This window comes from Propithecus coquereli, unplaced genomic scaffold, assembly GCF_000956105.1.
Source record: "Propithecus coquereli isolate 6110/MARCELLA unplaced genomic scaffold, Pcoq_1.0 Scaffold1, whole genome shotgun sequence".
NCBI lineage: Eukaryota > Metazoa > Chordata > Mammalia > Primates > Indriidae > Propithecus > Propithecus coquereli.
In genome coordinates this window covers 28,943,944-28,965,919 of record NW_012133857.1, presented here as the reverse complement: position 1 = coordinate 28,965,919, position 21,976 = coordinate 28,943,944, and the positions used below count along the sequence as shown (strand labels likewise).

The 21,976-nt window shown below is 51.5% G+C and overlaps 1 protein-coding gene across 2 annotated transcripts in view; it reads left to right on the top strand.

Annotated features, from left to right (window-relative positions):
• The window catches only part of LRIG1 (leucine-rich repeats and immunoglobulin-like domains 1), a 111,262-nt gene that overhangs the window by 78,856 nt on the left and 10,430 nt on the right, over positions 1–21,976 (top strand). For both annotated transcript variants that reach the window (XM_012638222.1, XM_012638214.1), the window contains exons 5-12: positions 1,753–1,896; positions 3,500–3,643; positions 6,304–6,447; positions 9,105–9,248; positions 11,282–11,362; positions 15,277–15,348; positions 16,143–16,214; positions 20,206–20,369. In XM_012638222.1, coding sequence (XP_012493676.1) covers positions 1,753–1,896; positions 3,500–3,643; positions 6,304–6,447; positions 9,105–9,248; positions 11,282–11,362; positions 15,277–15,348; positions 16,143–16,214; positions 20,206–20,369 — 965 coding nt within the window. The remainder of the gene's footprint in view (positions 1–1,752; positions 1,897–3,499; positions 3,644–6,303; positions 6,448–9,104; positions 9,249–11,281; positions 11,363–15,276; positions 15,349–16,142; positions 16,215–20,205; positions 20,370–21,976) is intronic.

Here is a 21,976-nt window from a genome sequence, read left to right as displayed (position 1 = left end):
TCCCGTTCACTAGACTGCCTCCTAGGAAAAGCTTCCAGAGAAGATTAGAGGGTGGTCAGAGGATCCTTCGCTGGAGGGAGGCTTCGACAAGGCTTATCGTGTCCATGCTTATCTTGCACTATTAAAACAAGTCTTTAGGTTTTGGGGGGAGGACATTTATTCTGTAGACTTTCAGCACCTTTTAGATTTCTTTGTCCATTTCTGTCTTACCCATGTTAATGCCCCATCTCACACACAATGGGTGGTAGACAGGAAGGAAAAAAGTTAAAACCTGTTTAATCCACTACTTGTTGGTAGGGAAGTATTGCTTTGGGAAAGAAACTGAAAATTCAGGCTAAAGAGACATTTTCCACTTACCGGTGAGTTTTTATTCCCTGTATTATTATTGTTCCAGAGCAATTTTGGAAATCATTTTCAAGGCTCAGTTAGGGGTCATTGTGACCTGTCTTTTCAGGAAGGATGAGGCTTGGCACACAGATTTTCCAAGTAAAGACCCCAAGGAGAGGAGTGATTTCTTTCTTAGGCTGCATCAAGATGCCAGAATTTGGGAACAGGAGGGCTTGGCCATTGTGAAGCCTCCAGTAGGGTCTTTTGAAAGGTGTCTCCAGCTGCCACCTGCTTGCTTGGGATGAGAAACCACAACTGCTAAAGTGAATTGCACTGACCTTCTCTCCCTGCATGAAAGCAGGAGGGACTTTCTATTTTGGCAGCTATGGGCTAGTATATCTTCATCACTCAGGCTGTTCTTCTTTAATCTGGAGTGTTAAGAACAAACAGTCCAGCCCCATTTGCAAAGAATCCTCATGCGCCCTGTCCTGGGCCACTGCCTGGTGGAGAGATGAAAAGGGCCTTATTTCTCTCTACTCTCTGTGGCAGAGAATTCTCCCTGGCCTTTCTCCTTTTCATTTAGGCCAAAAAAAAAAAAAAAAGAAAGTAGCATTTGTCTGGGTGAGGCAGAAGCAGAGGTGTTGGGGGGGATAACTTCTCCCAGGAATACCGTATTGTTCCTCTCTTTTCTTTTTTTCATTTTTGTTACTTGATATAATTTGCATACAATGAGAAGCACAGATCTGACACGTTTTGAGGAACAGCATCTGCCTTTTCTGTACTGTCGCCATGGGTGCCCTGACGTATATCACCTCATAAGTGTAGGCACGTGAAGTGTTGCTTGTTTTCTAAAGGGACTCTGTGCAGGTCTCTAACTAGAGTGTTTCTTTGAGGCATTTAAAATTATTAAAATGAATTGATTTATACATATGTATTATGTAATTCCCTTCACAGAGACCCACTTCAAAATTAAAGTCTGTTTCCCCAAATTATTAAGCTGACTCTGACCTGGCCTCTCAGTTGACTTCCTGCTTTCTAGGGCCTTCCTCATCAACCTTGGGCAGAGCGGTGAGGAAGGAGTCTTTGCAGGTGGCTCCTGAGGTGGGGCTGGTGTGGGGGGTGGCTGGGCGTGGAGGTATTTGATGTTCACTCCTACCTCTTGGGGTGGCCCACCAGCCACAAGAACAGTGTGCTCCAGGCTGCTAGGAGGCCTGCCTGCGTGCCCTAATTAGACAGTCCTGACACCTGCACTCTCTGGCTCCCCATCTGGAAGCCTTGTGACGATAAACATCTCATTGGAAACCTGTCCCTCTGGGTGTGTCTTATCTTGTTTTCCCAACTGAGACCCAGCTGGGCCTGGTGTCTGTAATGAAACGAGGAAGGCCTCCTACGGACCACTACATTTTCTTTCCTGAACCCTTCCAGCAACCTGGCGAGCAACCGGATTGGCACCCTGGAGTCGGGAGCATTTGATGGTCTGTCACGGTCGCTGCTAACTCTTCGCCTGAGCAAAAACAGGATCACCCGGCTTCCTGTAAAAGCATTCAAGTTGCCCAGGCTAACACAACTGTGAGTACAGAAACCTGTGCTTTAATTAAGGCTGGCCAAACTTTATGGAGGCCAGATTTCCCCAAGGACTTCATACCAAATGCGACCCCTTCCTCGTTCCCCCTTGGTAAAGCTCAGCATAAACTATCTTTAACGGCCCTACGGCAACACCTAATAAAAGCAAATTAGGAGCTGGGTCTGGTGCCTGTGGGCTGCCTCAGAGCAAAAAGATCCACTAGTTTATATATGCTTGTCTTCCTTGACATTTTCCAAAACGAAATGAGGAATCCTAGTTCGCTGATGCTGGCTCGTGCTCAGGCTACATGGGGTTGGTATCTTAGAAGTTTTGGTGTATTTTTGAAAGGTACCCATAAAATCTGTACCTTGGACATGGTGATATCTGACTCTTCTTTGAGCAGTTTGAAAAGTTAGTGTAGCCAGAGGTAGCAAGCAAGAGATGGGTCTTTGTCTTCCCCTCCTACATCTTATAAGGTAGTTGATTTATTGTTTTATTTTATTTTTTATATTTTTCCTCCTACTGTCATTCCCAAGATATATGATATTTTTTCAAAATAAAGTATTTATTTCATTTTTTGGTGGTGGAGGCTGTGTGCCTGCCTAGACACACAGAGCTTTGGATTCAAGAGAACCTCCATTAACCAGAATCTGATGAAGATCTCCCCCCGTCCGTGGTTTTTTGTTTTGTGTCCTCTTTTTAGTGGAAGAGTGTATTTCAGGAAAATAAGCCAATATTGGAAATTTGGTTTAAGCAGAACAAAACAATTGTGAGGTCTAGGTTGGCAGCAAGATGGCGTACGCCCCGGCCCCCATCCTGCCTGTGCTTCTCCTCCCTGTGGTGAAAGCCGGGCTCTGCTTTTTCCAGTCTGTGGAGAAGGTCTCGGTGACACTGAGGAGGTCGTGTGGGGGGCAGGGTCGTGACACAGTGCAGAAATATTTGGGGAAAACCAAGGTTTTCTGGTCAGCTGTGTGTTCTTCCTGCCTTTCCCCCGGGTTGCTAAGGACCCAGCCCACCCCGATTCCTGCCATCTCGTGGTCAACTGAAGCTTTGTCATGCTGGGGCTAGAAGCCAAATGAGTATGCTTCCTGGGGTGTCTCTCCCCCATTCCACCCTCCCCCGTGTGCAGCAGCTTCTCTCCATACGTAGAGATTGCGTGAAATGCCCTGCGTGGAACATGTCACTGCCATTTGATACGCGGTGGTTGGGCTTTTCCTGGGTTGAGGCATCTGGTGTGGATTTCGGTTGCTGAGCTAAGAGACTCCTCACCTAAGACGTCCACCTGCTGAGTCATGCCCACGCCCTCGCTGCAGAGTCGTGAACGGCACAGTGCCACTCAGGGAGGATCGCGAGCACGCTCAGGTTCTTGGAGCTGGCTGTGGGGAGCTCCCGGTGCCCCTCTTCATGCATTAGCCGTCGGGCGGCAGCGTCAGTGCCTCTGTGGCGGGCGAGACAGACCATGGGCTCCCCTGCTGTGTCCTGGCTCCCTAGGGGCCCCTGCACCAGGGTTTCTCCTCTGGCTCGGAACCCAGCCGGGACCGCCTGGGGATGGTTGTAGGAGGGGTATGTGCCTGAGATGCTCTGACCCTGCTGGCTTCCTCTCCTTAGGGATCTCAGTCGGAATCGGATTCGATTGATCGAGGGCCTCACGTTCCAGGGGCTTGACAGTTTAGAGGTGCTGAAGCTTCAGCGGAACAACATCAGCAATCTGACAGACGGGGCCTTCTGGGGCCTGTCCAGGATGCATGTGCTGTAAGTGTGGGGCCGGGCCCTGGCTTTGCTCTGGGGTGGAGGACCATGCGTGGTCCGTTTGTGCACTGTGTGTGTGTGTGTGTGTGGGTGTGTGTCTGTGCGTGTGTGTATGTGCGCACGCACACATTCATTCAGCTGAGCACTGGGCGTGGAGTAGGGCACCCAGCCCCTGCCCTCAAGAATCCTTTGAGACTTCAGCTAGACCCAGCCCTCTGCCCTTGGGAACTTCAGCTGGGCCCTACTGTCTTTGGGGACTGAGCCAAATCTCGGTGCTTTCCCAGCAGATAGGGAAGTTTCCTGGGGGAAGTTTCAGTGGATAAAGTCAGGTAAGTTGGTTGATGGAGGTGGGGGAGGGAGCCCTTGTGCTGGGCCTGCTCCCACCTGCCCCCCAGCCACATCTGCTGCCGCCCCTGCTTCCTCCGTGAACGTGGGGCTGCAGAACAGACCCCTCCCCACATCCTCTCCACTCCCACACACCACAGGAAGTTCCTTCTCTCCCCGTTTTGGGTTTGACAGTCCTTCTTGATGTGCAGGTGGGCCAAATATGTATAGCTCATCCTAGGAGATTTATTTCTGTCTTGTGAGCTAATCAAGACTCTGGGTGCAGATGTTCAGCTTTTATCAAGGGAGCGTTCTCTCTAAACCAGATGCGTACAATAGCAGAACGTGCTTGCCTGCCTGTGTAACGTAAAACAACAACGAAGAAGCGTACAGAAAAGGCAATTGCTAATCTTCTCTTTCTAAACATGAAAATTTGTTTATATCTAATCAAAAGTAATGCATCCACATAGTTAAGTAAAATCAGATAGTAAAGAAAAGCAGTCCCTGCCTGCTCCCACCCCCTTGCTCCCTCTTAGTTCCAGTTCTTCTCCCAGGAGGCTGTCCCTTCTGAGCATTTCTTTTTGGGTTTTCTGTTTTTAGTCTTGCTGGTGGTTACTTCCAGGTCCATCCGCTCATGCCACTATCTTCACTTGTCAACTTGAGATTTCCTGCTTTAGAGTCAATGATTTAACTTGCTCATGACAGCAGCCATGTCCCCCCTGCAGTCTGCAAATTATATCATGACTTTTATGTCCTTTATTGGTTATCTTCATACTGGAAACCAGCTGGGTCCAGGTCCATGCTCATGTTCTGCTGTGCTCACTGTCCGGGTGTCTCCAGGTGACCATCCTTCCCACGCACACTGTGTGCAGCAAGGACATGAGCTGCTGCTGGGCTTCCCACTCTCCTCCTTCGTGCCCTCAGCTGGACCTCTGCTTTTCCGCATTCAAAACACTTTAACTTGAAATCCTTAAAACTGTCATTTTGGACTTTGAAAATCCAGGTGGTCATGTGCTGGGTAGGAGGATGAAATGGAAAGAGAATTCTCAGAAGATGGAGCACCTGCCATTTGGGGTGTTTTTGTTTGTTTTGTTTTTTTGAAAGAGACAGGTTCTTTGTTCTGTTGCCCCGGCTGGAGTGCAGTGGCTCCATCATAGCTCACTGTAACCTTGAATTCCTGGGCTCAAGTAATCCTCCCACCTCAGCCTCCCAGGTGCATGCCACCACACCTGGCTAATTTTTCTTATTTTTAGCAGAGATGAGCTCTTGCTATGATGCCCAGGCTGGCCTCGAATTCCTGGCCTCAGGTGATCCTCCTGCCTCGGCCTCCCAAACTGCTGGAAGACAGGCGTGAACCACTGTGCCCGGCATCCATTTGGTTTTTGTGTTGAACGATATTGTACAAATTAGGAGTGATGGGTTGCCCTAGAGGTTATTTATAAATTAAGTGGGAAGGAAGGAATGAATGAACGCACGAACTTGGTTGCTCAATGTCCTTATAATATTGAACATGGAGCAAAATTTGAATTAGTGACTTTTATTAAAGAGTGGACTCATCTAGGGTAGACCTGGGCTAGCATATGCCACATGGAGACGCAGGATAAAAGCATACTTAATGAACTTGTGGAGAGCTAAGTCCTCAGCGCTGTGCTAAAATCCTGACGTGTACTTTATTACTTCCTTCTCATAGGGGCCCTGTGAAGTCCATGTTCTTGGTTATCTCCATTTTACAGATGTTCAGGTTCATTCAGCCAGCGAAGTGGCACAATTAGGAATTTAATCCAAGTAGTCTGAGCCCAGAGCTAAAGCCAGGTCTTGTGGCACAGTGCTGCAGAGCCCAGCCTTTGCTGGCCAGACCTGGGTTTGAATTTGTTCTGGCCCCTTTACTACTTGCTAAGCTGTGGAGTCTTAGACAAGTTACCTAGCTAGTCTCACTCAGCTGCAGATTTCTCCCTGTAAGATGGGGTGATCATGAGAGCTGCCTCCCGTTCTCTCTCCTTTCTAGTCCTTTAATGGGTTTTGCCCTTACTTGGAATGCCTCTGCCCATTTGTTTGCCTGGTTCACTTTTACTTAGCTAAAAACGTTACTCCTCTGAACTTTCTAGTCTGCCTTGCCACTTACCATCGTCTGTTTTGTTTGCCTGTCTTCTCCCAGTTCCGGTGTGTGTGCACACACGTGCACACACTCTCTCATGCACTCACTCACTCCAGTTCTTTTGTGCATTGTTACACCCTTGGTGCTGACTGCAGTATCTGATAGAGAGCGGCTCCTTATTTGCTGTCTGTTGAATGAATGAGTGAAAGTCCCCTCTTCATCCTGCGTGTGGCTGTCCTTGCAGGCACCTGGAGTACAACAGCCTGCTGGAAGTGAACAGCGGCTCTCTGTACGGCCTCACAGCCCTGCACCAGCTGCACCTCAGCAACAACTCCATCTCCCGCATTCACCGTGACGGCTGGAGCTTCTGCCGGAAGCTGCATGAGTTGTAAGTTCCTCGCTTGTGGACTGTGATGGGGTTTTGAGACACTGCCTATAGGTGAATTCTCCCAAGCCCAGAAAGCTTTAGTCCTGGCTCATTCCACAGCACCCTGGACCGGGAGCGGGTTCGGGTGGGAAGGGAGCTCAGAGGCAAGCAGGCCAGTAGCCCTGTGCTGGACAGAAGATGGACCCCCAAACCAGCCAGGCCCAGAGCAGGACCCTCAGTGATTTGAGCTTGAGCCCCTTCCTGATGTACTCTCTGCCCCCCCCTGCTTTCGGATTAGCAGGGGCTACAGGAGCAGCACCCAGGCCCCTGCAGGGAGCCTCTGCCCCCAAGGCCTTCTTGGGTTTGGAGAAAGTTCCTGGGGTAGAGGGCTGTCTTGGGAAAGGGCAGCCAAAAGAAGTGTCCTCACTGTAGCTGTTTTGAGAGTGTGCTAACGGCCACACCAAATAGTGTACTTTAATGAAAGGGGTCATCTGGGCTCAGACACAGAACGGCACATTCGAGAAAGTCCGTGCAACAGAGAGGTGGCCACACACTCTTCCTTCCTGGAGACAAGCTGCCGTGCTCTTGGCACCTTCCCCATCCCCATTGTGCATTCCAGCAGCCAAGTCGTGAAGGCGCCCATGCGGTCCTGGGTATACGCTTGCGCTTCGTTGAGAGAAGCATGGCCCCCTTGCTCCTTTTGGATGTTTCCAGAGGGGACATCCAGGTTGGGCCTGAGAACTCCTGAGCTCATGGTGCCCCAGGTTCCGGGATCAGTGGTGACGGACTTTCCTGGGTGGGGGCAGGGGATGTGGACTTGGCCATGTCTCAGGCCAGGGCAGGGTTGTCGACAGTGAGTGCAGCATTGCCGGGGGCTCTGGGAACACACTTCCGTTGCTCTGTTTCTGTCCCATCTTGCAAAGACTGGGTTTTTTGGAAGGAAAAAACCAGGTTTCCGCTAAGTTTGTTCTTTCAGTTTGATATGTTCTAGGTTAGTCTAGTAGGTTTCTTTATTTTTGAAGAGAGTTTGGGTGGGTTTTCTCTTTTTTCTTTTTTTCTTCCTTTTCTAAGCTTGGCTGTAGGAAAAGATTCACCCACTGAAGTGAACAGTTGTTATGGGTGCCAAGCCTCACCTCAGTCTGTCCCCTCTCAGCCTCACCAGGCAGACTCAAGGGGGTGTTTGACCTGAATGTGGATTCTTACAGATGGTGTTTTCATCTGGTCTTCTGTGTTCTGTCCCTCCCTCCCTCCTTCCTTCTCTCTCTGTCTCTCTCTCTGTCTCTCTCTCACACACACACACACACACACCTCCTACCACACCGGCCTGGAGGTTGTATTTTGATGAATCCATCATTATCTAGTGCAAAACGCAATAGTTCTGTCTCTATCCTTGTGCTCACTGCCCTTGGGTTTTGTGTGTGTTAGTGTTAACCCTGTGGGGTTAGCTTCAGGGCACTGGAGTTGTACATTTCAGTTAGTGTTGGGTGGCTTCTGAGAAGTTCTGTCCTCAGGCTGTGCCCCACCAGTGAGCTCTGAGGACTTCTGGTTCTGTCAGGGCTTGGAGCCGTGGGGAAGCAGGAGAAGTCCTCTGAGTGCCCCAAGCCCGAGCAAGCCCACTTCCCACGGCGAGGAGCAGCCTCTGTGACCGCCACAGGGTGTGTGAGTCCGTGGGAAGGTGTCCTCCCCCTGGCGGGCCTTTGAGCTTCCCAGGAATCACCCTCGGGCTGGTGGACAACACGAAGCTGTCTTCTGTGCCCTTTAGAAGGTGCAGGAAAGGTCATGGAAGGGTGTCTTGACCAGTCTCAGCAGTTGGCCCCATCTCCAGGCGACTGCGGAGCCAGATTTTGGATTGCTTTCCAGCATGTGTTTCCTGCCCCTCCTTAAGCTAAATTCTTTAATTGCAGGTGAGGATGTAATTTTGATCTCCTGCCAGGTCTTTGAGACCGACAGACACCGTGACTTATTTGTCCAGGAGAGAAAGAATGTTGCTCCCTGTCACCTTTAAAAACTAGTTAATCTTCTCTGAATTTATTTTCCTTCTTCCTGCCCCAGCCCCAATTCGCCATTTTTCAACGATAGATGACCAGTGTATCAAGTAATCAACTCAGGGCTATGTCAGGTGTGGCAATGCCGGGAGGGAGATTGGATTCTGACACTCAGAGGTGACTTGGGCGGAAACCTGCAGTCCCCGCTAAGGTGTGAGATGCTGCCATGGCTTCCGAGGCAGCGGCCAGTGGTGCCCTCTGCTGGCCAATGCCAGGAGTAACGGGGGCTCCCTGGCTCACTGTCAGAACCTGCTGGGGTCCTGTCCAGAGTCTCAGGCCTCTGCCCTGAGAGGTCTTTGTAGCCTGAATCAAGACCAGCCATGGACACCAGCATGAAGGGGTTCAAGCCTTGAGAGTCCTTGTGTCGCACGACCTTGCGTAGTCCTCACAGTCGAATGGACACCTTGGTGTCTGTGACCTACACGACCATTCTAGGAGTCAGACTAGATGGATGTTGGGCCCTGATGAGTTTCTGGCTGCACGGCCACTTATTCCTTTGGTATTTCTCTGGGCGTGCGTGTGTGTCCTTTCCCACTGAGATCCGGCCAGCTGCGGCTCGGTGTTCAGGAAAGGAGAGTGGAGGGCAGCTGCCCGTGGCCTGGTGGTGACATTCCCCTCCTCCCGGCCCCCCAGGGTCCTGTCCTTCAACAACCTGACTCGGCTGGATGAGGAGAGCCTGGCAGAGCTGAGCAGCTTGAGTGTCCTGCGTCTCAGCCACAATGCCATCAGCCACGTCGCGGAAGGCGCCTTCAAGGGACTCAAGAACCTGCGAGTCTTGTACGTCTTTCACTCTCCACAGAACGAAGGGGTCCCCAGTAGGGAGAACACGGTGGGACAGACCAGCTACTTTGTTGAATTCTGTTCTCACTGGCTTCGAGTCAGAATAGGATCCAAAGCTGACTTGTTAGGTGTGCAAAGTCTCAAACTTTTATATAAGCAACTGAAAAGAACTGGTTGAACAGAAAAATCTCTCACATTCCCCCAGGATGATGCCCGATAAATTGTTACCAAGCAGTAATTCCCACATGGTGCTGGGCAGGTTGCTGTGGTCCTATTGTTGGGAAAAGCTTCCCCCCCGTTGAGTGCCTGGAGCAGCCTTCGGAACGGCAGCCGTGGGGTCACTTTTTCCAGTCTGGAGTCTTCCAGTTGTGACTTCCATTTTTAAGTCCCAAATATTTTTTCTCCAAGCCAAGTGGAGCCTGCAGTTCATCTCCTGGTCCTAGTAGTTGAGCTTCAGCATACCCTGAGTCTAGGATGCCTTGTTCCCGGAGAGGTACTTGGGGATCCCATGTCTTTCCTTGCACCTCATTAGGAGGTCATTTGACAAAGCGGAGGTGACAATGCCATTTCCCTTTAAGTTCCTAATTAGGTGGGGTTGCCAGAAGTTGCTGCAGGATGCTTTTCTGGGACTTTTATAAAACTTTTCCATTGTTGACTTCAGAGAACTTCCAAGCAAATATCAGCACAAAGCCCCCAAAGACGACGTAGTGGAGACAGTGGAAGTGGGTTCTGAGGCCTCCTTCCCAGGCATGTGACAGGGAGGAGGGCTGTTGCACTTGCACCTGGCAGTTGGCTTTAAAGCAAGCAGAGCCATTGTTGGGAGTGTGAAAGAGCCCGGAGCCAAGCTATTCAAGCAAGGTCAGCCTGCGAACCCTCGCAAGGCCTGAATAACAAGGCTGGGAACATTCAGACTGAGCTGGCCAGAAAGAAGAGAAAAACTTTGGCAGCCAGGGCTAGGAAAAGGGAGACAGGCACACAAAGCCGCAGCCCTGGGTCCCTGGTTTTTTCAGTAGGAAGATAATAGGGAGGAACCCATTGAAAGAAGTCCCTTCCAGAAGCAAAACCGGCTCTTGGAGCTTCCTGCTGTAAAATAAAGGTCACAGCAAGCATTGCACTCTTCAGCCAGAGCTCCCCTCCCTTCCTACTGGCAGCATCGATTCCTGCCGCAGGTTCTCCCGGGGGCCAAGAGCAGCATCCCTTCTGTTCCTGGCCGCTATCTGTAGGAGCTCAAGGCAGGAGATTTTAGGAACCAAGAACCTTGTGGAAAGTTGGAGAGGGCAGAATGGGGGCCTGGTCGCCAGGTGTGATGTCTCGCCTGGGCACCGTGACCCGCCCTTGGAAGTGGGGAGGCTGCTGATTCATCAGCCTTGGGATTTTCATTATTGGAGGGGCCTGGGCCGAGGAGTTGGCCTCACCTCCCTGATCCTGGCGAGTGGGTCGCAAGTCTGACTCAGCACCCAGATGTCCTCACTGGCTCAGAGTCAGTGCTGCGCAGGCCTTGGGAGGAGATGGGCTTTAGGCTCCAGACCCGCTGGCCGGCACTGAGGGGCCTCTTTCTTCGCCATCCTTTCCTTCGTGCACTTCTCACAGTTTTTTGATCAAGTCCAGGAAAGGGGCTCTGGTTGGTGTGAGAGCAGACAGGAACTTTTAAGGAAACTTTCGGGCTGGTTCTCTGTGCCAGGGGCCAGATGTCTGCTCTCTGGGGGCAGAATACAAACTGGGCTGTCTGCGCGGCCTCCCTTCCCGCAAGCGTGGCCTTCGACGCGGAAGCTGCAGAGGGAGCCTGGGGAAGCCTCGTGCTTAAGGCTTGTGTGAGCTTTGCAGAAAGGCCGAGAAAGGCATCCCGCCCTGCAAGGTGTGCAGAGCAGGGCCTCCCTCCCAGGGCCGCCCTTCTCTTCACTGTGTATTACGGCTGGGTCGCCAGGTTGCACCTAGGTGACTGCAGCTTCCAGGTGGCAGGCTGGGTGGGAGCCCGTTCTCCCTTTCGTGCTCACACTGGACCGTGAGCTTGCCTTCTGTCCTCTCCCCAGGGATCTGGACCACAACGAGATTTCGGGCACAATAGAGGACACGAGCGGCGCCTTCACAGGGCTCGACAGCCTCAGCAAGCTGTGAGTATCCCCAGCGCGGACCCCGCCCAATGTCACTGAATCATGGGGCTGGAGGGCTGGAGGCTCCATACGAGTTTTTAAAAGAGAGAGAGAGAGAGACAGACAGACAGACGTACTCAATCAGGGGAAACTGGGACAATAACAAGAATTCCTTAATTTGATTAAATATGTGCTGTCAGTTATTTAAGTGTGATGGCATCATGGTTATGTTGCGAAAGAGAAATCCTTTTCTTCTTGAATAAAAAAGTAAATAATGTGGTGTCATTTGGATTCCAGCTAATCCAGCTGTGCTAGGGAACGGGCAGTGGGCAGAGGTAGAGACGAAATGAGATTGGCGCGATTGGATGATTGTGGCTGTGTGACGGGCAAAGGGGGTTCGTGAGACTCTGACGTCTACCTGCGACGGTACGTGAAAATCTCCACGCGATCCTGGCGCACGGGCCTCGTATAAACCACTGTGTTTGGCACTGTGTAGGCTCGTGGGAGAGGACCCAGTGCTGCTTTGCACCCCCGCCCCCCCAGCATTGCTGGGAAAGCTCTGTGCTGTGGCCGTGGCTGCAGAAGCGGCCACAACACTGTATCACCCCGTGTCGGCGGCCCAGTGCCAAGTCTGGGACCCGCTGAGAAAGGCCGCGTGTGTTAGCACAGAGAAGGGCTGCCGCGTCAGATGCGAGCTCCATCCTGTGGAGGTGGCGGTCGGTGCCCTGACTCTCGTTGGGCTGGCGTGGGTTTGCCTGTGGCGCGCTCGAGGGGCTGGTGTCAGGGGTCTACCTCACGAGAAGGAGACTCTCGCCATCACTGACCTATTCAAGGACCCAGGGTCCTTCCACCATGTAAGAAGCCGGACCTAAGTCCCAGTGTCCCCAGGAAAGGAAGAAGTGGGCCACAGAGGCCCCTCTGAGGACTGGGTGGCCGCTGCCCTGTCTGCGCTCTCCACCTGCTGAGCACAGGCATTGGGGGTAGTTCAGCAGACCGCAGCTTCCCGGCAGGACAAGAATGTTCCTACTCTCCAGTGCCTGCCTTTCTTCCGAGTTTGCCTGGGATTATGATACCATACTGACCTGCCCTAGGGCCCTGTTTCAAGATGGTTTAGGGTTCCCCTGCTGGGGGCCTGCCCAGTGCACAGTCAGTATGTGAGGAGGAAGGGAGGATTTCTGAAGCCCAGAATACAGGCAGAGAGGGGCAGCAAGTGACTCGTGTTTGCAGGTGTCTGCGAGGTGGTCTCACCTCGGGAGGAGGCAGAGCCCCACGTGGGCAGTGTGAGGAGTGTGTTTGTGTTTGGGGGAACATGCAGAACTGCACGAGGAGGCAAAGCCTCCTGATTTCCTGCCTGGGTGGGGCTGGGCCTGCAGAGTGGGGTTCACGGGGGGGCTTTGCACATGTCTACCTTAGCCCTGGCCCAGTGCCTGCCACCCGCATCAGCACGTGCCCAGCAGGCCTGGGAGCCCTTGGCTAGGCTGGCAGGAGGTGGGTGGGAGAATCTGACAGTGACTCCCCTCGCTTGCCTGCTCGAGGCTGATGCTGGGGAGGCCAGGCCAGCTGTCCCTTCCCTGGGAGCCCGGCTGTGGGACAGGAATAGCGTCCTCCCGGCCCACAGTCACAGCTCTTTCTCCTCCCAGCAGTCCTTTATTAGAGCCATCCCAGCCTGCCTGCCTGGACTCCTCCCCCGGCCCCAGATGTCTGCAGGGGGAGGGTAAGGACCAGTTTAATCCACCAACAGGATGATTAGCCCCTGCGTAATTGAGAATTTGAGAATTTGTTTTATTGCTATTGTCACCATTAGAAATAACAGCATGCCCTCATTGTAAAAGAGGTCAGTGTGACTAATATTTAATGGATGAAATAAAGCACAGCTTTTTCCTGGATCTAGTTTACGGGAGATTTCACTAAACAGTTCAATACGTTTTTACTAGGACCTGGAGCCCGCAGTGCCTCGGCCTGGGAGATCTGATTAAGTGTAGAAGTTGGCAGCGCGCTCCGAAGCGCTGGGGGTGTAGTGTCCCGTGAGCTGTGATTTGCTAGCTGGTTCTGTGGTTGAGAAGCCTAAGTCCGCACAGCCACTGCCTTTTCTGTGTGTTTGCTTTATTTGTCTTAATATAAGTTTTCAGATGGAGAGAGGTTGCAGAAAGTCTTTCGGGATGAAATTGTTTGCACATCCATGCAGACCGCCTCTGAGAGAAAGAAAAGGCTGAGGGGTCTTTGGCCTGTTTGCCCCTTCACCCTCCAGGGACAGGAAACAGAGCTGGCTTTGTCCGAAGGCTGAACTCGGAGTTGCTGTGGGGGACTGCTTAGGACGCCCCCAGGAAGGAGTCTGCTTCTGATGAAACTGAGGGTCAGGAAGCCCCTGCAGTCAGGTGGCCCCAGAGGTGGCTACACGGGCTGGCAGTGCCTTGGGAGCAGGTTGAGCCGGCGCCTCCTCCTGTGGCTCCGGGCAGGGCTATGTACCTGCCCAGGTACTCCTGGTACCTGCCCGGGCGCTCCCCTGGGCCTGCTGCGATTCGGATGAAGCTCGGTGTGTGGTGAGCGAGGCGCAGGCTGCGCTGCCGTGTTTGTTTTTCTGCAGAGCTCACGTTTCCTTTCTTTCTTCCTTTTAGGGAGGGGCTGGTGCTTTTGGTCTTCCCTTGTGGATCCCAGTCTAAATGCAGGCTGAAGGGAGAGCTGGCCTCTACTCCAGATCTTGTCCCTGATTCTCACTGGGATGCTGGACAAGGCCTTCCCAGACTGACTCTCTGCAGAGTTGTTTCTCCCCTGCCCACCAGCAGTTCCTGTACTGGACCTGTTGGCTCCCAGCAGTTGATGTTCTTAGCAAGCCCTTTAGATAACCCTGGGGGACCTTAACGTCGGTGAGTCCACACGGCTGATGGTCAGCATCACCAAGGGTGGCTCCCTGGCAGGTGGCTTCCTGTGCCAACCAGACTACAGGGAATGCCTCTGGTGGGTTCTCAGAGAACCTGAACACAAGGAAGGAAAACCTGACTCTGTTCATTCCCAGCAGCCAGCACACTCTAGGGGCTCCTGTGTGTAGAAACAAACCTCCCTGGGATTACACAGCCCCACAGAAGAGGCACTCGTTTCTTCCATGTGCATTGCAGGGGACAGACTTGGGTTTCTGAGAAAACTCTGACAGTTACTGCTACTGCTGGGGTTGGAGCTGCCTGAAGCATGAGCCCCTGCTCATGGGGAACAGGCACTGAATAACCTTGGAGGTTGCCCTTTGAGGACCTGCCTGTGTGGGAGTCAGCCTCGGCCCCACTGACATCATGTAAAATCTGGGGTCTGGCTCAAGAAGCCAAAGCGCCGGGCCTCCCGCAGGCCCTGAGCGGCCTGCTCGTCAGGCACAGATGCAGCTCGCCGTGGCTGCGTGCTGGCTGCCGAACCGCTACGGAGCCATCTTGATCAGTGCCAATTCTGCTGTCCTTCTCTTGCCTCTTTTGGGAACTTTTATCCCCAGAATGTAGTTCTCAGAAGTAGGTGGCAGTTTTAAGTTGCATAGTTTTCAGTATCTTCTTTGCCTCTGCTTCCTCTCGCCGAATCAGTAACCAGTCCCATCCCTCCTGCGAGACCATCACAAAACTTCGCCCGCCACTCCCCTTGGGTGGTCCTCGGAGAAGGACGGCCCAGGCTGGACAAGGTGACTTCCTACTTCACACTGCAAGGGTTCCCTTTTAGGCCAGATGGTGCATGCAATTCCAGCCTGTCATCACTATTAAATTCTAATAAAGATAAAAGTGTTTCATTTCAGAAAAGGGGAGGCCTGTGTACCTCAGACCCATAATCTCTGCGCCGGTCAGCTTTCCGCCTGCCCTCACTGCAGACTTATCAGGTAGCACTGCTCTAATCGTGTTCTCTTTCTCCCAACCCTCCCTTTTCTCTCCCCCACCACCCCCCAATTGCTGGATGTTTGGAAACTACAGTACTCTGTTTGGAAATAAGATCAAGTCCGTGGCTAAGCGAGCATTCTCGGGGCTGGAAGGCCTGGAGCACCTGTGAGTATCTTGCCAGACCCCGCCTGACATGCAGGCCTGCCAAACGCGACTGCCGGGGAAGTCTGCTAGCAATTTAATCGCATCTTTGTAAACCGAGAAACAGGCTATTTGGAAAGGCCAGCTGCTTCCTTCTCATTATAAGTCAGCTTCAACTTTGGCCTTTATTTTGCCTATGCCGGGAACAGTTACAGAACATATGGCCAGTTAGCGTGTTCCCAATTAATACAACTGGTATGTGGATAAATACCTTCCTCCCTCCCGCCGTGCCGCCTCACCACTGCACCGGGCTCCTTCCTGGGCCCCTGGTCTCATGGCCACTTCCACTGGGCGCTTCATCCTGGCCAAGCCTGACAGCCCCACAAAAGCAGCTTAACAACGTCACGCACACACTGGCCCCACCGGGAGCTTTCCTACTGGTGTGCTTGCTCCTGAGGCCCTGGGAGGAAGGGGACAGAGCCAGCCCTGAGATGTCCACATTGCTGCCATCTGGGGCAGATGCCTCTAGTATGTGATTCTTAGTTTATTTCCTCTTTGAATCAAGTTTGACCTTAATTCTGTTGCAAAGGTTCTGCTTCTTGACTTGCCGAGCAGGCCTCAGCCTAGCTTTGATGCTGTCCTTAAGGCTGGGTTGGTTCTAGAGTCGTTCCCTGGGTTTGTGTCAGTGTGTATGAAATAACAGCCACCTGCAGCGGAGTTAGGACCCAGGTCTGGCTAGGGGCTGTGGGTTATCCGTGAAACCAGGGCTGTCCTAATTTGTACCTAGGGTTTCTCTGAGTAATTATGCTCTCTTTCAGGAACCTTGGAGAGAATGCAATCAGGTCTGTCCAGTTTGATGCCTTTGCGAAGATGAAGAATCTTAAGGAGCTGTAAGTACCTTGATTCCATGGCTTTGGCTAACATGAGTGGAGACTTTGAGTAAGAAACACCTGTAATTGCAGTATTCTCACTTTATGTAAGGCCCGTGATCGTTTATAGGCGTACGTACGTGTTGTCCTTAAAAATGCCCTGTGGGGCTTACTCTGGTCCAGGAGTCGGCAAACATATTTTTAAAGGGCCACATAGTAAATATTTTGGACTTTGTAGGCCACAGGGCCTCTGTCATGATTACTCAACTGTGGTGTTGTAGCAGAAAGCAACCATAAATAATAAACAAGCAGGTGTGGCTGTGTGCCCATGAATTCATATTGACAAAAACAGGTAATTTGTTAACCACTGTTCTAGATAATGTGAAATAAACACTGTTCTATAAGGTGGATAATCATCCCTTTAATTATGTCAAAGACAAGTTTTCATCTTTTGAGTGTGCCTAAAGTGAAGGCCCTGCACTGGGAGGGGCTGCTTCGAAGAGCTTGAGGCTGAGTGAGGTGGAGGCCGTGGGTGCTCGGTGTGCGGGGGTGCCCAGCCCACACCCTCTGCGAGGCCCTTGGGACAGGTAGTGGTGCCACCATGGACATTAACCATGGGCTCTTGGGTAACAAGGGTTGGAAGAGCCTACCTGTATCCTAGTCCCTGGTAGGGGCGCTAGTCTAGGTATGCAGGTAGCAACACCCACGTTCCCTTTCTTTTTCCTGTACATGAATCCGATTCTGCAGCCAGTAATTTCTAGTATCAGTTCCCTAATGGTGTAATTGTTGGTTTCTAGAGGTGCTGTCAAAATGGCAAAGGCCAGAGGATGCTCATCTTTGTGTACTGACCTTATCCGCATGCTGAGGCCACTCCTGGTGGACCCCCAATTGGGCAGGGAGGGTAGGAATGGGGAAATGGGGTGCAGTCCCCGTAGCTGAGAACCTAGGTGGGCCGGGTGGCGTTCTCTGAGTGAGGTGGTCTGGACACTTGCCTCATGACCTGGCTGGCTGTGAGACTCAAGCGTGCCGAGCAGGTGGCCTTCCTTAGGAGGTTGGATCTCCAAACGGGAGTCGCGGCAGGTCCAGTGGAGCCTCGGGGCTCTGTGAGCAGCTGCTCTGTTCTGCGCCATCCCTCATTCAGCCTCAGCAGTTTTGCTCTTGTCTATCTGGGTAGTTTGTACTATGAGGAAGGGATTCCATGGCTCCCGTTCCAGGGAAGGGAGGAAATGATTCCAGACCACTTCAGAAGGCCGGATGGATATATGATACAGCAAGTAGAGTAAAACGTTAATTGCAAAAGACAAGTGGTGGGTTTGTGAGTGTTCCTGTACAGTTCTTTCAACTTTCCTGTCTTTGAAACTTTCAAACACAGTGTTGGGAGTAAAAAATATCTGATAAAATGGGAAGAGGGTATTTTGATGGAAGGAGGGGGAGAAAGATTTTCCTTACGGCCTCTTATGAGACCATTTTCTAGTTGGGAAGAATTGGACCCTTCCGTGAAGCTTGGGCCTCCCCGCACTGTGCTTCTGCATGGTTCTGGAGGCTCAGCCTGGGTTCCCCGCCTGGGTTTCCCATCAGCCGCTGCACGTACCCAGCTGGGGCTGGCCGCGGGCCCAGTCCTCTGATGGGAGAAACGGTTAACTCCACTTGGTCATTTTCTTCCCCATCGGATCAAGGCAGGTTGTACTGTGCACTTAGTCATCTTCTGGGTAAATTTCCACAAGCAATGATTAGAAACACACTTTGAGTTGGAATCGTGAAAACGTACCATGTGAGCCAGCGAAGACTGGGACGGCTGGAAGCGGGAGCTACAGGGCAGTGCCTGTCGGGGTTGACGAGGCTGTGCTTTCCACAGTGAAGGAAGAATAGCAGCAGCGCGTGCGGGGCCTGGGGCTGCCCATAGCCCCTGCGTCCAGTCTGCCCACGGGCCTTGGTCTTTATGGTAACGTGTGTGCGTGTGTCAGGGTCAGTGTCCTCACTGCTGTCTGGCTACAGTCCCTTTCCATCTGTCCTTTAGGTCCTTTAGGTCCACCCTCCCTCCACCCCAGGTACCAGCTGTCTTTCTGGGGTCTGCTCTCCTCTCTGAGGTGGGTTTCATTGTGGAGGCGGCAGGAAATCCTCAAAGGTGCTAAACCCCACAAATCCACCAAATGTGTGCTATGAGGCTTAACTCTTTCCACCCCCGTGCCTAATCAAGGAAATGTCACATTTGTTTTCCCCACTTTGTTCCTGTGGCTCAAATTAAATATGTCGCTGGCCTCCATGTAAGTGCCTAACATCTCACACTCGTGGCCCAGCATCCTCCTCTAAGCGTTCACATAGTGTCCAAGCTGTTCTGCGTGACCGTGCAGAAATGCCCTCTTGATGGGGAGCTGGAGGTGCTCTGAGTGGGAGGCTGATGAGTTCCCTAGTGCCTGGCGCAGCCTCCCCAGCCACTACACAGAGCTCCTTCCTGGGAAGCTCCCCACCCCGCGTGCTGCGTGAGAACCAGCCATTTTCCCCTGGTGGGCCATGAGGGCCCTTCTGCCACCTAGAGTAACTCTAAGAGGACAGCCCTCCAGATATCTCTTAGCAGAACACTACCTGCCCATCAAATAAAAATACAAAGTCTCACACTGATTTTAAGGTCTGTTACAGGTCAGCATCCTGGTTATAATGCTTTTGAGATACTAGTTCAGTCTTTGGAAAATCACTTCCCAGAATTATTTTAATAAGGTGCCCAAATCATCTGGGAATGGGGAGAGGAAGAACAGGAGGGAAGAGCAGGTTTTACTTAATGTAGTCAGCCTTGGGGTATCCGGCTTAAATTTCATTCATCCTTGCTGTTCACTAGTTTGACAGCTTCTCTGCTCATTAGAAGGCCAGAGTGAAACAGAAGAAAACAAGAAGTCAGTCCATTTGGTTGCTTTGTTGATGTCTGAGGATAGCGGTGAGTGGAGAAGGAGGCCATTGCCGTGCCATTGGCCTGTGCGATGATGGTTTTGTGAAATTTCTAAGCATACCTGCATCCCCTTTTCGTCACCGTGTACCACAGACAGTTTGTTACAGGGAAGCCTGCTGTTTCTTGCGTCTTCCCCTTGTCGTGTGCTGGCCGTCATTCTTCAGCTCATCCGTAGCCTGAGGTCTTCCAGGAACAGGGCAGCTAGATTCTCTGGGTGACTTATCTTCGAGTGACTCCTCAGGAAGGAATGTCCACCGAGATGGCGATTTCGATTTCTGTTTAAAAAGCTTATCCACAGTTGCTGAGAAATGAAAAAGAAAATATTGTCTGTTTTGGTTGGAGCCTCACAAAACCAGAGTCATGCATTCTCATGCTCCCTGGGCAGTGGCTATTAACTAACAAGCACTATTTAGGGAGCGGAGCCGAATTCTGCTGGCCTCCCGAACAACGCTGGTGCCGAGATAAATACACAAACACGAGGGCAGCATGTTGGCGAGGCTTACGTTTGGAAGTAAGAAAACACGCAGCTTTGCCAAATTGAAAAATAACAGCCACATAGGAAAAGAGCCCTTTTCAGAACTTGTTACAGAATTTAAATCCAGGTTGAATTTGGAAACTCTAAGTAGCTTATCAGGAAAGTGGGAAAAAACCAGAGAAGGGACAGCGGTAGCTCACCACTATTGGATGTATCAGAGGCCAGGAAAGATTAAAGGTGTCCCCAGGGTCACATAGGAACAAGTGTTTGTCTTAGAATGGGTAAACTCTAGGTTTGTGCTACTCCAGGTGTGGTCCTTGGACCAGCAGTACCAGCATCACCTGGGAGCTTATTAGACATGCAGAATCCTGGGCTCCGCTTCTAACTGAGCCGGAAATTGCATTTTATCAAAATCTCCAGGTGGGTTATGCACACTGCTCTGAGTCACTGGAGAACTGTGAGGAAGATCATTCCCCCTCCCGCTTGCTTGGTGTTAACCTGAGAAGCTGATCAGAGGCGATCAGTCCTTCCAGGCATTAAGGGAGTAACCCTCCTTTGCAGCCACACTTCAAGCATCCGCTTTTCTTTTCTTTCAGCCATATCAGCAGTGATAGCTTCCTGTGTGACTGTCAGCTGAAGTGGCTGCCCCCGTGGTTGACGGGCAGGATGCTGCAAACCTTCGTGACAGCCACCTGTGCCCACCCAGAATCGCTGAAGGGCCAGAGCATTTTCTCAGTGTCGCCAGAGAGTTTCGTGTGTGGTAAGACCAACTTTGTGACTTTTTCTTTTCCTCACGCAGGGCGCGGAGGAACTCTTCAGTATGGGAGTAATTCCTGTGATCAGAGTAACGCCCAGATCAGCTGCTGGATGCAGCTTATTTCCCAGTGAAACCACACACCGTATTTACCGCCCAGTTGCCTCATTATGTGGTTCTTGGAGTACATGCATTTAATCAGAAGGGAATAAGAGTTGGTTCAATTACAAATCAGAAAAATCAGTTACAGGAAGATAGTTCTGTGTTTCAAAAGGGCTCTGGTGCCTGGGTTTCGCTGTGAACTTACTCAGTGTATGAGGCTGGGGTTTTAATGTGTGTTTCTTTCCAACCCCAAGAATGAAAGGTTAAATGCAGGAAGAACAAGTCTCAGGAGAACAGTTGCTATAGTAAAAATAATTCCTTGATGTAGTCTTCTACTCTTGCTATTTCTCCAAGCCACTGAAATCCGCACTTGCAACTTTAAACCCTTTTTGCCTTCTGATTGTTGGAACATAGATCTGGCTATGGCTATTTTTTTGAGCAGTGGTGGTCAGCTACACACACACACACACACACACACGCTAGCTTACGGTCAGGAAGATGTGGTCAAAGAACGAGCTGAGTTTTGAGCTGATCCTGGTTTTGCTTTAAGCAGGAGGGAAGAGGGAGTCCCAGGCCTGACTGGAATGGTGGGGCAGGTGCGGGTCCCTCCAGCCCCCCCCGCCGAGGCTTGGGATCCCCACCGTGGTGCTCTTCACCAGGGGCTCACCTGGCGGTACAGGGATCCCTGTGAGTCACTTCTCCGTCCTACTTTTTGGCCATAGCAATAGCCAGTCAGCCTGCTGGAGACAAGATACAAGCGTCCTACTTCCATCCACCCCCACCACTTCTGAAAGCAGGCTTCCAGAACCTTCTCTGGATCCAGACCAGGAAGGAGTCTTGAACATACTGTACACATGGCAGTGGCCCTCCAAAGTGAGCTTTTCTCACTGACCAGTCTCGTGGGGCCTTCTGTGTGGACTCTAAGGCTGTGCACAGCGCTACTCTCTAGGCACAAAATGGCCGTGTAACACTGGTCATCAAGTCCTTAATGAACAATCAAGTTATTTACAGAGCGCCCTAAAATTAAGCTTCTTGCCGCTTCCTTCCTCTTCCTTGCCATAGGCTAGTCTCCCCCTTTGGATGAGCCAGGTAGAACTTCTACATGCTGCCCCTAGCCCGTGGCCCTGGCGTGTTCTGGTTTGCAGCAGTTGTTTCTTTCACTCCTCTCACTCCTCCCTGCATTTTAGCTGGGCTTCCCCCAAAACACCGTGCAGTGTTACTGGGAATCAGGAAAACCGTGGCAGGAGATCAGAGTTTCAGGCTCTGTGGGAGTCTCCCACTCCTTTTTAAAAAAACTGAAACATAATCACTTTACACCCACTAGGATAGCTGGAGTCCAAAAGTCAGATAACAACAAGTGTTGATGAGGATAGGGAGAAATCTGAACCGTCCTATACTGCTCATGGGCGTGTAAAATGGAGCAGCCACTTTGGAAAACAGTCTTGGCAGTTCCTCAGTTAACACATTAACTGCTGGGTGAGCTGTATTTAACTCACGCTAGTTTTAACCTG